The sequence below is a fragment of the Tamandua tetradactyla genome, chromosome 5 (assembly GCF_023851605.1).
Source record: "Tamandua tetradactyla isolate mTamTet1 chromosome 5, mTamTet1.pri, whole genome shotgun sequence".
NCBI lineage: Eukaryota > Metazoa > Chordata > Mammalia > Pilosa > Myrmecophagidae > Tamandua > Tamandua tetradactyla.
Genome location: NC_135331.1, coordinates 94,394,701 through 94,407,331, shown reverse-complemented (window position 1 = coordinate 94,407,331; position 12,631 = coordinate 94,394,701). Strand labels below are relative to the sequence as shown.

At 42.7% G+C, this 12,631-nt stretch overlaps 1 protein-coding gene across 1 annotated transcript in view; it reads right to left on the bottom strand.

The window, feature by feature from the left end:
• Positions 1-11,657, bottom strand: part of CMTR1 (cap methyltransferase 1) — a 68,949-nt gene extending 57,292 nt beyond the window's left edge. The window contains exons 1-2 of the mRNA XM_077161659.1: positions 11,496-11,657; positions 9,252-9,389 (exon numbers count right to left, since the gene is read on the bottom strand). Of these exons, the coding sequence (XP_077017774.1) occupies positions 9,252-9,384 (133 nt within the window). The 5' untranslated portion in view covers positions 9,385-9,389; positions 11,496-11,657. The remainder of the gene's footprint in view (positions 1-9,251; positions 9,390-11,495) is intronic.
• Positions 11,658-12,631: the final 974 nt, after the last annotated feature.

Below are 12,631 nucleotides of genomic sequence, written 5' to 3'. Positions count from 1 at the left end.
CCTATTTTTAGTAGTCAGAAGTTGTTCCTTAATGCCACTATTGGTGTTAGGTTGGGCTCAGTCTCTACTACTGCTGGAGACTGTTTCCTTTCCCTCCGGAAAGTCGCCTGTGGGGGAGGGTCGCCAGCCGCCACGGCTTGGGGAACCGCTGTTCTGATGCTCCCAGCCGGCCCGGAGAGCCGCGTGTGTGGAACGGGCTGCGGTCGCCGGCTGCCGCGGCTTGGGGAACCGCCGTTCCGATGCTCCCAGCCGGCCCGGGAAGCCGTGTGTGTGGAAGGGGCTGCGGTCGCCGGAAACCATGGCTTGAGGGACCACTGTTCTGATGCTCCCAGCCAGCCCGGGAAGCCGCGTGTGTGGAAAGGGCTGCGGTCGCCGGAAACTGCGGCTTGGGGGACCGCTGTTCCAAGACTACCAGCCGGCCTGGGAAGCCGCGCGTGGGGGAGGGTCGCCGGCCGCCACAGCTTGGGGAACCACCGCTCCAAAGCTCCCAGCCGGCCTGGGAAGGAGGGAGGGAGGAGCTCTGGCCGCCAGCCGCCTCGGCCCGGGGAAGCGCATGCCTCTCAGGGACCTCACGGCAGCGGAGTCTCTTAGCCGGTCCAGCCGGTCCTGAATGGGGTGCACTGTGTGTCTGGTCTCTGTCGTGGCTCCGGGAGCTGTTCTGTACTGTTTCTAGTTCTTTAGTAGTTGTTCTGGAGGAGGAACTAAGACCCGCGCGCCTTACTAACCCACCATCTTCTCCGGAAGTCTCTCCATTCCCTACTTCTTATCAGCAAATGTAATCTTGGGTAAGTGACTGAAAGTTCTTAATGGTACCTGATACACAACGGGAACTCAAAAAATGTCAGTTTTCTTCCCCCTCCTATCAATTACCTTCGTATAAAACTGGAATGGAAATACTTACCTCACACAGTTGTTTGAGGGTTAAATGAAATAATGCATTTGAAAGTACACTATCAAATATAAAGTATATTTACAGAAGATATGATTGTTATTTCTGCTGCTGCAGTTTATTATTTAAACCTCGATATCCAAACATGGATGCCTGGTCCTATCTTCAATTAATTCCATCATCAAACTAACAGTTTCTGATTGTTTGATCTCCTAGTTTCGTTTGTCTTCACAGTTCTTCAAATTTATAGGTAAGAGGGTGGTTCAATAGTACAGCCCCAGAAAAAAGCTTGCTCACAGGGAGAGAAGTGGGAGGAAAAGGGGAGGAGAGTAATAGAAAAGGAAGAGGAAGATTAGGGAAGAAGGAAGAAGCTAAAGCAGCAGCACCAACTGAGGCAGAGGGTAGAGGGGCTACACCTAAAAGCTCCATGATGGAGCTAGTAGTCTGAGCAAGTTAAGCCATCAACCTCACTGTCAACCATCTTATTTCCAAAAGTGCTCCGAACCTGCCTGAAGTGGTGGGCTAGCTATCCCCAAGCCAGAAGTGGGACAATCCACAGTCTGAATATTTACCATGAATGGCTCTTTCTCTCATATAGGTATGTGAATCTATTAACTTCAAAGCTACTTCAAACCAATATAATATTATTCTAGTAACTTCTTAGGAAAACCCAACCAAATCTGGAATTAGACTATAAACTCAAAAATTTGATTGTTAGTTAACAATTTCTGCAGATTCCCATTGAAAGTGGTATAAATATAAATCTGGAAAAATGGAGAACAGGAAATAAGGAAGTCGGTACCTGATCTGATCTCGAGTTTGAGAAGTCCTATACTGCCCAAAAGGTGCACATATCTTATTAATAAGTAATTGTGGTTATTTAAAAAATAAAATTAAAATATTTTCTTCAAATTTATGTATATTATTCTTTCAAATGTCAATTAGTATTAGGATATCAATATTGTTTGAACTTTATTACTTTATAAATTAAACTATTAGGTTTATTTTTTCACCTAGGGACACTGTTTAAAAAAGTTGTATGAACACTAAGGGTGCCAAGAACCAAGAAAACTTGGGAACCTCCATTCCAAATACTGAAATAGATCACCAAGATGAATAATATGAGCTAAACCAAGTACAAGGAAAACAAGTTATATATTTTTGTTTCTTGCAACTGCACAAAAAACCTTTGGAGAAAAAGACAAATAAGACCAATAAAAATGATTATCTACAACTGTGTGGACTGGGCCATGAAAACAGAATACCAAGCACTTACCTGGAATAAGTAAAAGAGATGAAGCTTGATTTACACTTTTATATCACAAGAGTTTATATCGGTTGTCTATTTTTATTTTATATTTCTGAACCATGTGAATATATTATCTATTAAACTTAAAAATAAGTATGTTTAAAAAAATACCTGACTTACCCATGTGGCAGTTATTTTGCCTTTGAGGAAGAAAGGAAGTAACTGAGAAGAAATGATGAGTCAAAGCTGGGCTGCTTGTGGGAGGTGATGAAGAAAGGCACAGAAGGCAGGAGAATAAAACAATTCTTTATACACCTAAGGTGGTCACTACTCAGGTAGCCAAAACTTAAGAATTACATGATTCTAAAGTCTATCTGCACCAATACATCTATTTCCCTCCTAGAACACACTCAGTAAGGTACCTGAGAAGACTGAAGCCTACCCAAGTACCTCAGGCCTAACTGACTATTTCTTCTGCTGTGCTCTGGTAGGACAGGTAGTCACAGCACCAGCACAGCACTCACCGCATAGCCATGAGCCAGTTATCATCACATGCCACTCCTGCTGGACAGGGCCACTCTAGAGGGCAGGAAGTGTGTCACAGTCACCTCTGTATCCCCAACACCTGAATTGAGGCTTTCTAATTAATAGAAATTAAATAAAGTGTTCAGTGTAGTGAATTTAAAGAATTGTCAGACAATTCTTTCCTAAGTACCTACCGAGTACAGGACTGCTTAAGATATTTCCTCTTACAACACACTCACACAAGTAATGGGAAGACGTTCAAGCTTCAAAAGTTCAAGGTTGAAGATAGACTATATCCTAACAGTGAACAGGCCCTCCTTGGGCTATGTCGGGATCTAGAACACTGACATTGTCTGAAAGATTATGGTTTACAGCCTGTTCTATAAAATATCCACGCTATATATAATGAATTATTATCCAAAAGTAAAAATCCTACTCTCAGAGAGCTTAAAAGTTGATAATTACCCATTTTTTTAAAGGACACAACTTTTCTTTTTATTGTGAAAAATAACATATAAAATAAAGCAATAAATTTCAAAGCACAAGGCAGGTCACAGTGGCTCACTGGTCGGGTTCTCGCCTGCCATGCCAGAGACCCAGGTTTGATTGCCACAGTGCCTGCCCATGTTTAAAAAAAAGCACACCACAACAATTAGTTGTAGGACAGATTTCACAGTTTTAGTCTTTTGCTTCTAGCTGCTCCAAGACAGTGGAGACTAAAAGAAATATCAATATAATGATTCAACAATTGCACTCATTTGTTAAATCCTATCTTCTCTGTTATAACTCCTCCTTCTCCTTTGATCTTTCTTCCAGTCTTTGGGGCATTTGGGCTATGCCCATTCTATCTTTTTCATGTTGGAAGGGGCTGTCGATAATACGGGATGGGGGATGGAATTAGTCGATGTTCACAGATGGCTTCTCTAGGTTTCAGGATTTACATGGCCTAGGAACCCATCTGGAGGTTGTAATTTCTGGAAAGTAATCATAGTGCATGGAACCTTTCTAGAATCTCAGATAACGGGACATAACATTTTGTAAAATAAAGAAATGGCAAGTGAACATGTGTAAAAACAATTAAACTAAACTTAATACCAAAATTCTGGCTCCTAACCAGTTGACAAGGACGACTTTGGTTGAGACCGTCCCTGGTATGAGAGGTACCAAGTCTGCCCTTTCCCTTAAGGTAGCTGTCCAATTTTCTTAATAAGGAGCCAACTGGACAACCAAAGCTATAGGCAGAGCCCCCAGTCTTGGGGTTTGTTCATATGAAACTTAACCCCACAAAGGATAGGTCAAGTCTACTTAAAATTCAGGCCTAAGAGTCACCCCCAAGAGAGCCTCTTTTGTTGCTCCAAGATGTGGCCTCTCTCTCCAGCCAACACAACGAGCAGTCTCACCACTCTACCCCTCCCTACGTGGGACATGACTCCCAGGGGTGTGGACCTTCCTGGCAATGTGGGACAGAGATCTTGGAATGAATGAAGACTCAGCATCAAGGGATTGAGAAAAACCCTAGAATGAGCTGAGACTTAGCATCAAGGGATTGAGAAAATCTTCTCGACCAAAAGGGGAAAGAGGAAAATGAGACAAAGTGTCAATGGCTGAGAGATTCCAAACAGAGTCGAGAGGTTATCCGAGGTTATTCTTATGCATCAAGTAGATATCATCTTGTTATTCAAGATGTAATGGAGAGGCTGGAGGGAACTGCATGAAAATGTAGAGCTGTGTTCCAGTAGCCATGTTTCTTAAGGATGATTGAATAATGATTCAGCTGTCACAATGTGACTGTGTGATTGTGAAAATCTTGTGTTTGATGCTCCTTTTATCTACCTTGTCAACAAAGGAGTAGAACATATGGAATAAAAATAAATAATAGGGGGAACAAATGCTAAAATAAATTCAGTTTAATTGCTAGTGATCAATGAAAGCAAGGGGTAAGGGGTATGGTAGGTATAATCTTTTTTTTTCTTTCCTGTGCTCGTTTTATTTCTTTTTCTATTGTCTTTTTATTTCTTTTTCTGAATTAATACAAATGTTCTAAGAAATGATGAATATGCAACCAAGTGATGATATTGTGAATTACTGATTATGTATGTTGTTTTATTTTGTTTATTTTTTTAATTAATAAATAAAAATAAATAAATAAATAAGGAGCCAACTTGCTTACATGAACCAACATAGTGCACGAATCACAGAATACCACTCAGAAGGAACGACACCCAAAACGTTAATAATGAATAATCACGGAAACTGAGACACAGAGTGACACTTATTTTCTTCTTTGTACTTTTCTGCATTTGTGGGAAATAAGATATTAATTTCAAAATTAGGGGGGAAATATTGCTATAAGGAAATTTTTAAAATTAGTGAATCTTGGGAAAAGTCTAGTTTCTTTCAGAGAAATCTTCAGAGGACAGCAGATCTAAGGGAAAAAGGGTCTCTCCTCAAGACTATCCCTGTTCTCTCAGCTATTTTCAACCACGCAGAAGAGAGGAACTCTGCAATGGAGTGAGCCCATGCTAAAGAACTATGCTTCCAAAGGTACAGACTGTCTTCAACTGCTTTGCTTCCATGTCTTCACCTGTACTGCTTGGGATGGTGGGAAGCGGTATTAGGAGTGTGGACAGCTTCTGAGCACAGCCCTAAAGTATCCTTTTAGGCAGCCCAGGGAGAAGAGGTCCTGACTAACCAGTTGCTAATCAGTTAATCCTTTTTAACAGCTATCCGGGAGCTTACAGGGCCTACCAATGAAAAGGTTAGAAAAACATGGTTTCCTTCTCAAAGGAGACAGTGGCCCTGTGTCAGCTCTAGGGGGTTGTCAGGCTTGTTAAGTTTGCTGGAGAACCCTCAATGTGAGTATCATTCCTGGGAGGCACATTCCCTGCCATCCTCAGATCTCAGAGAGATCTTTTGTTTACTTTGGTCTTCATAAGATCTTTGGGGAAAAATATGGAGAGAACTAAAATTAGGTGGGAGGCTCACTAGGCAAATCAGTGGTGATTTTGATACAAAATTCTATGGTTCCTGATACCTGGCACAATGGTCTTGCCATTCCATCTCTCTTCTCAACATGCTACCCACTGTACAGCTATCCTTTCCAAGTTCTGAGACTGAGATTGATGGGAACTAAAACATCACCCTACTAGGCATTTCCATGTCAGATTAAGACATGCTGGATAAGCAGATAAGTCTTACCTCTCCCTTTTATTTCATGTGGTATCTGAAGCCATTCTTAGCCTGACATGATTTAAGACAAAGTCCCCTAGATTAGTCCTGATGTCCACAGACACTACTCATTCTTAGACCTCCCTTGGCCTTTGGGGCTGCTCTTTTCAAATGAAAAGGAGACAACTGTCATGGCTACAGCAGTAACTAAAGAGGAAATTTAGCTTTCCACGACTGATAAGAATTTAGCAAACACTGAGCAGACAATTTTGTAATGAGGATATAAATTAACAGGAGTAATAAGGTAAGTCTATTAAAATCATTGGTTTCATTAAGAACTTGCCAATGCTGGGTGGCATTCACATTTACCTCCCAAGGAGCTCCCCTTCTAAAACCTAGCAGAGAGCACAAAACATTATTTAGGGTTTTCATTTGATTTCTTCTCTACCTGATAGAAATCATTATTCCTAAGTCATCTGAAAGAATAAAGGTTCACTTTATAGAGGTTTCCCAGCTGCTAGCAAATTTTTTTCATACAGCAATACAGCAGTAGGGCAAACATGCCAAGATTAAAAATGATAGTGACAATGCACAAGGAGGGGTGGCTCCAACCAACAGCCAAGGTGAGCAACCCGTAGACAGAGAAGAAATAAATGACGGATTTTAGTAAACATCACATCTGGCCTAATTATTGCTGTACAGCACACTCAGTCCTGTTCAAAGACTCAATTTCTCCTTCATGGCAGACAAATGGCAACTCGTTAGAGCAATTTAAACAGATACTGATAAAGGAAGTTTTTGATTAAGGTCATGAATCTTGGCTGACAGGAAAGAGATGGTGTTTCAGCACAAATAGCCTACTTAGGGAAGAATTAAACCTGGTAGAGGGAAAGGTATTTTTACTGTGGTGCTGGTGAAGGAGTCTGGCAACTTCTAAAGCAACTATCTGCAGCAGGGCCAGGAGTCCTACTAGATCCATGGCTAGGGAGAGAAGGAAAGATTTTAGTGGTGCAGAACACAGTATTCCTGTGAGAAACAACAAAAATGACCTCATCTGTCCTCTCCTTACTTCACAATGTTGTTATAAACAGCAAATTTCCAAGAGTTTGTTTATGCTTGACAATGCCTTCAAACTCCTAAAATACTCAAAGGAACACATATCCCTTTTCTTCATTACACTGGCCAGATGTCAGTCTTTGATCTGAAAATGCAGCTACCTTGTGGGCAATGTAATAAACTGATTAAACTAAGATCTATTTATGAGCCATTACATTTCTCTTGCAAAGGAAGCAAAAACAAAGTCCCAGACAGAAACAGTAACTACTGTTTGTTTTTTCTAATGGTCCTCCCTAAAGAGCTTTTTCCAATCATCATTTTGAACAGTATGTCCAGGCTGAAGTGGTTGGAAGACAAGGAAACACACCACTTTATATAATGACTTGAATAGGAAAGCTACATATACACCTCAGGAGATATGTAGCTTCTAAAGAGAGCACAAATTACCAGAGCACACTGTTCAGAGCACAGACACAGAACACAGATGATGTAAATATTAAGTACTTAATGAAATGATCTTTTGTAGCCTGAAGGAAGGATAAGCAAAATGAAAGATGTGAAGCATTTTAAGTTTCTTAGAAAAGATACTACTATTGCCTTCTATCAATTTGCTTCAGTAAATATTTACTGAGTGTTTACGCCAAGTCAGGTATGAGATGGGTGGGAAGGCATAAAGAAAGGTCTTGCTGATGTAGACACCAGGCTATAGTCGTCAGAATTTTCATGTCAGTATGAAACTATTCATTCCTAAAATAAGCTGACCAGGGAAATCTGGCAATGTGGCTTTGACTCTGCCTCCTGCAGATTTCTGATTTGATTTCTGCAAATGAAAGGAACCAATTGGTCTTCTACTGAATACAATCAAAGGACTGACCACCCCTGGATTTCCATTCTGTGCACACAACAGCAAAAGCCAATCCTGGCTGAGTCACTGGGTGCTACTCCCAGAAAAGGTTAAAGCTATTTGGTAAAATTAAGTAGGGGCAGGGTTAGCATCTCAATTCTCAGTCACATTTTTTAAAGCCTAACATTTAAATCAGAACAGTTCCCTAAAGGATACTTAACCTCATACACTTCCCTTCCTTCACATGGGAATTGTCTACTCACTTTAAAGAGATGTTGCTTGAGAGCAAATATCCCCCAAGATCCACTTAGAATCAGATACCACCAACATCTCAGTATAATGTATTCCTCAAGATGGGACCCCCCTTTCTCCCTTGTAGGCCATCTCTACCAATATCACAGAGCCCTACCCAAGAAGACTCTCTACCTTCACCAAGCTGCTCAAATCTGAGGTAAGAAGCAAAATTCTTCCTCAACAGTCCCTAGAACCAATGGGCCAAATATTTTTGGGTTTTCCTACACAGGAATGCCAATTAGATATAGCCTTTCTCATCCACCCTAGAATTCGCCCTCACAATTTTAAAGGCACACATATCTCCATTCACAGGGTTATAAGAGAGTCTATTATCCAGCCTGGACCACAGCCACACCAAATGCTTCATTAGCTATATTGCCTGTCAAGCTTTTCCTCTCTGGATCAGCTTCTCAGTAACAGCTGATGAGTAACTGCCCTTCAATTAACCTACCCTTGTGATTAACTGTATTTTCACCACCCTCAAAGGATGCTTCAGACTCACCCAGTCACCAATCTGTTATGAGATTTCATTCCAGTTTATCAGTGATCACAGAGGATCCAAAATAAGACTGCTGGCAAGTCAAGATAAATGTAAATGGGGTTGCTTGTAATTGTTCAGTATTTGAGGCACGCTCCTAGACATTGTACAAATTCTCACAAAAAGCATTGTGGAAACTGAATGTCCATAACTGCCCCCTCACCCGCCCCAAAGCAGGCAAAGCAAACACTACTTTCAACCAGATCAGTGAAATTCTTTGAGCTTAATGCAAACAGTAAACACAGGGATGCTCCTCTATGGCTGGGCGTTTTAACTGCAAATGCTGTGCGAACTGAGAAAACAAAATGCAAAAACCTGAGGGGAGTTAGACCAGATTGCTGCAGCAAAGAGCTCCAACCCTGTGAAAGAGTTAGGATCATTAATAGTTATTAAGAGCACCGAGTGCTTAATGTTTGCCACTCCTTCCAACTAGGCTAAAACAGCAAAAGAGTACCATCTACTGAAGGACAAAACCAAGGTGCTTCCAAAAAAATTTCAGTTTTTATTTAAAGCAAGTTCTCTACTGTTCGTAGAGAATGTCAAAACGTAAGAGTCTACAACCAACATCTCTGTGTAGAATTTGCTTAAGGCTTCTCAAAAGGCAGTATATTTTATATTGCCCAATCCAGGTAGCAGGGCTTCAAATAACCAGATGGCCAATGGCCTTAGATCACACGGACAAGCATACCTTTTGCTATAAGGTTGAGAGAGGAAGGAGGTTCATCATCCGATGTAGAACTGAGATTCAGGCCAAGTTCTGCAACCCTCTTCTTCTGCTTCTTGATGGGAGCGGTGCATTCTGGGTCTGCTCTCCTCTTCATTGTTACTGCAACCATAAATCCAGAGAGTTAGCTGTCCTTGGGACAGAGCCACTGGGACCAGAGCAAGGATTCCAAAGTATAAATCATCAATGGGATGGGATTTGGCAACATCAAACACTTGCCAGTGCCACAACTTTTATAACCTCTTCCTCAAAATGAGATCCAAAGGATGCTGGCCAAGCTCTGATTTTCAATAACAGTTGTTGGTTTTACTGGGAAATGTGGTGCTCACACATCCAGAGGCACCTAGGTCATTGATGTCACTACCAAAAAGTCATAGATCAACTCCACAAGCCACAAGGAAAAAAGGCCTTGGGTACTTGGTATTCTACACTTTTGATGCAACACTGGCCATGACAATAACAGACACTGGAAATGAATTATGAAACCTAATAAATATCAACCAATACTTCTAAGGTAAAGGGACCATATCAGTATGATTTATTTAATCACCATTATTATTTTACCAGGACAATTAAAAGACTACATAATATGACACAAATACTCATTTTCTGTTTACTTCAGGATGTTTGAAAATGTGAAAGTACTGGGAAAGTTTCTAACCAGTGTAAAGAGTAAAAGCAGTGGTTGGCTTGGCACTGAGGAACTAAAAGAATGGAAAAGTGATTGGGACTGTAGGTAATCGTATCATAGGATTGAGGTACAAAACACAACAATTTTAACAACAGGAATCCACCAACACAAAAGAAGAACGGGAACAGTCAGGCACCATGTCATCATCATCTATGCCCATGGGTAGGTACAAGAGAGGCAAGCATGAGAAGAAATGGAACGGAAGGGAGTGATTATGTGACCCTGAACTCTCAGGAATGATCAACTTAAAAAGCAAGCAGAGAATAGTGAAATCAGTGTGATTTATAGACAACACTTGGCTCTAACAGTAAAAAGAGAAAGGATTCAAAACACAGGGGCCAAACAGCGTAGGTGACAATGTGGGATGTAATCCCCAGGGAAGAGGAAGTGCAGGCCACAAAAAGCAAGCTTATAACATGGGTTTGCTCTCTTGGCTGTGACAACAATCAAGGGAGCCAAGAGAGCAATCAAGTTCAAAGGTGCCACTACTCCCCCCCCCCCCCCAAACCTGGATCACAGTTTCACTTCTCTCTAATTCAAGGATGGGCCAGTCAACCCAATGCACAGTATCATCCTTCCAAAAGAGGCAGTCAACTTACTAGGGACAGGCAGAGGCTGTTCTGAGAAAGGAAGAAAAGTGGGAAACATGAAGCAAACAGAAGTCAAGTCCAAGAAGAATGAACCAGATTTCACTTTAAACCACACTCTTAAATCATACTAAATTAGGCCCACGGGGTGAACTATACGAAAGCCCATCACAGAGCCTCCTTCTGTCACAGCAATACTAAATGGCAAAAAAAAAAAAAAAAAAAAAAGGGACCCCTCTGATTCGTAAGCGACTCTGGAGGAGTTTGGAAGCACAGGAAATGCAATACGGGCTGTGTTGGAATGGGTGAAAGCAAAGGTGAAGAAAAATTTGTGTGAAAGCCAGGAGATACTGATGCTCCTCCACAAGCCACATTACCTTAGATTTGAACCTTCCAAATCATCTAATCTAACCCTCTCATTTCCACTGGAAAAGACTAAGGCCCGAAAGGGGATGGTCACATACCAGGCCAGGGCCCAGCTAAAGTGACTTCACATGCCAGAATAATGTGTCCTGGCAAAGAACTTCTAAGTGAAAGGCAGGGAGTCTGGCTCTACGTGCTTCTTCTCCAAAAAAGGTGTTAAAAGCACCTCTCCAGTTTTCTGAATTCTCTCTTTGGCCCTCGGTTTCGTACCGCCACCGCCATCCACAGACGGAAGAGATGAGCTCTCATCTCTCTGAGCCAGTCTTTTCATTTGAAGATAACATGAGCGTGTGTAAATGTGTGAACAGAGACTTATGTCAGCGGCAGCTCCAATTCCTGGGTGCTGGGGGAACGGGCGGCAAGGAACGAGGGGAGCATGAAAGAGTGAGAAGGCAGCGAGGGTCACGACCGTGGGTGGGAGGCCGAGGCGGCGTTGCACCAGAGAAGAGGATGCCGAGCCCGCGCTCCCGCCCGCTCGCTCCCCCCAGGCCGCGCGTCGGCACTCACGCTGAGCGGAGAGGGCGAGCTGCCAGGGAGCGGAGAAGGGGAGGGGATCCGGCTGCCGCCGCCGCCGGACCTGGCCCTGCAGCTAACGGAGCCACTGACTCCTCTCTGTTTCGTTTCCCTATAAGCCAGCCCAGGTCCTCGGCCGCGCCGTCGCGCTATGGTCCCGCCCTACGGGTCGCGCGACTTGATGGCGTCACTGAGCAGCCCGCCCCCTCCGCCCCGCCTAGCCCAGGCCCCAAGAAAGATTGTTCGGTTTCTTCAGAGCGCCTGCGCGGAGAAGCCAACCACGAAGGGTGCAAAAGCAAACTTAGGAAAGTGCCTTCTCTCCTAGTTTTGGGGAAATGATGAACAAATATGTGTCAGCTGCCCTCAAATTACTCCATATTACTTAATCTCATTATTAGAATTTACAGATTAAGGACAAATTCGAGAGGTAGACTGAAAACTGGTTGAGGGCAGAAACCCGGGCGTCTTGTTCACTGTTGTATTCCCATTCTTAGCAAATGTTGGACGAAGGAAGCGAGGTAGGATGGAATGCCTTCTGGCATCTGTTACTGTATGGACAGGGTGACTCCCCAACTGAAGTCCCTCTTCTGATTTTTACACCAGTGTGTCCAAAAGTCTGCTGAACATCCTCACTCAGTCACCTCCAATCCCGCGTTTAAATTTTATGTTTTCCCATACAACTGCTCTTTTTCCAGTGAATAACACCACCGTCTGTCTGGTTGGGCAAGCCAGGAATCTGAGGAGTCTCCCTCTCCCTCTTTTCCTAGACCCTCCATTATACATTGCATTGAGTTTACCTCCCAAATGTCTGTCCATTCCTCTCCATCCCCAATGCGACTCCCCACACGCTGGCCCTTTCTCACCAGGATTTCTCCAGTAATCTCCAGATCATTTCTGTCTCCAGTCCTGATACTTCTGACCCATTCTTCCCACAACCAAAGTGATACTTGCAAATAATTAGATCTGATCCTGTAACAACCATGAATAAAACCCTGAAATGGGTCCCACTTCTCTTAAGATGAAGCTAATGTCCTTAAATTGTCCCTGCAAGACCCTCCAGCCTGGTCCCTGGCTTTTCTGCACTCTTGCCTTGTTCCTTAGTTTTCCCTATACTGGACTTCTCTTATTTT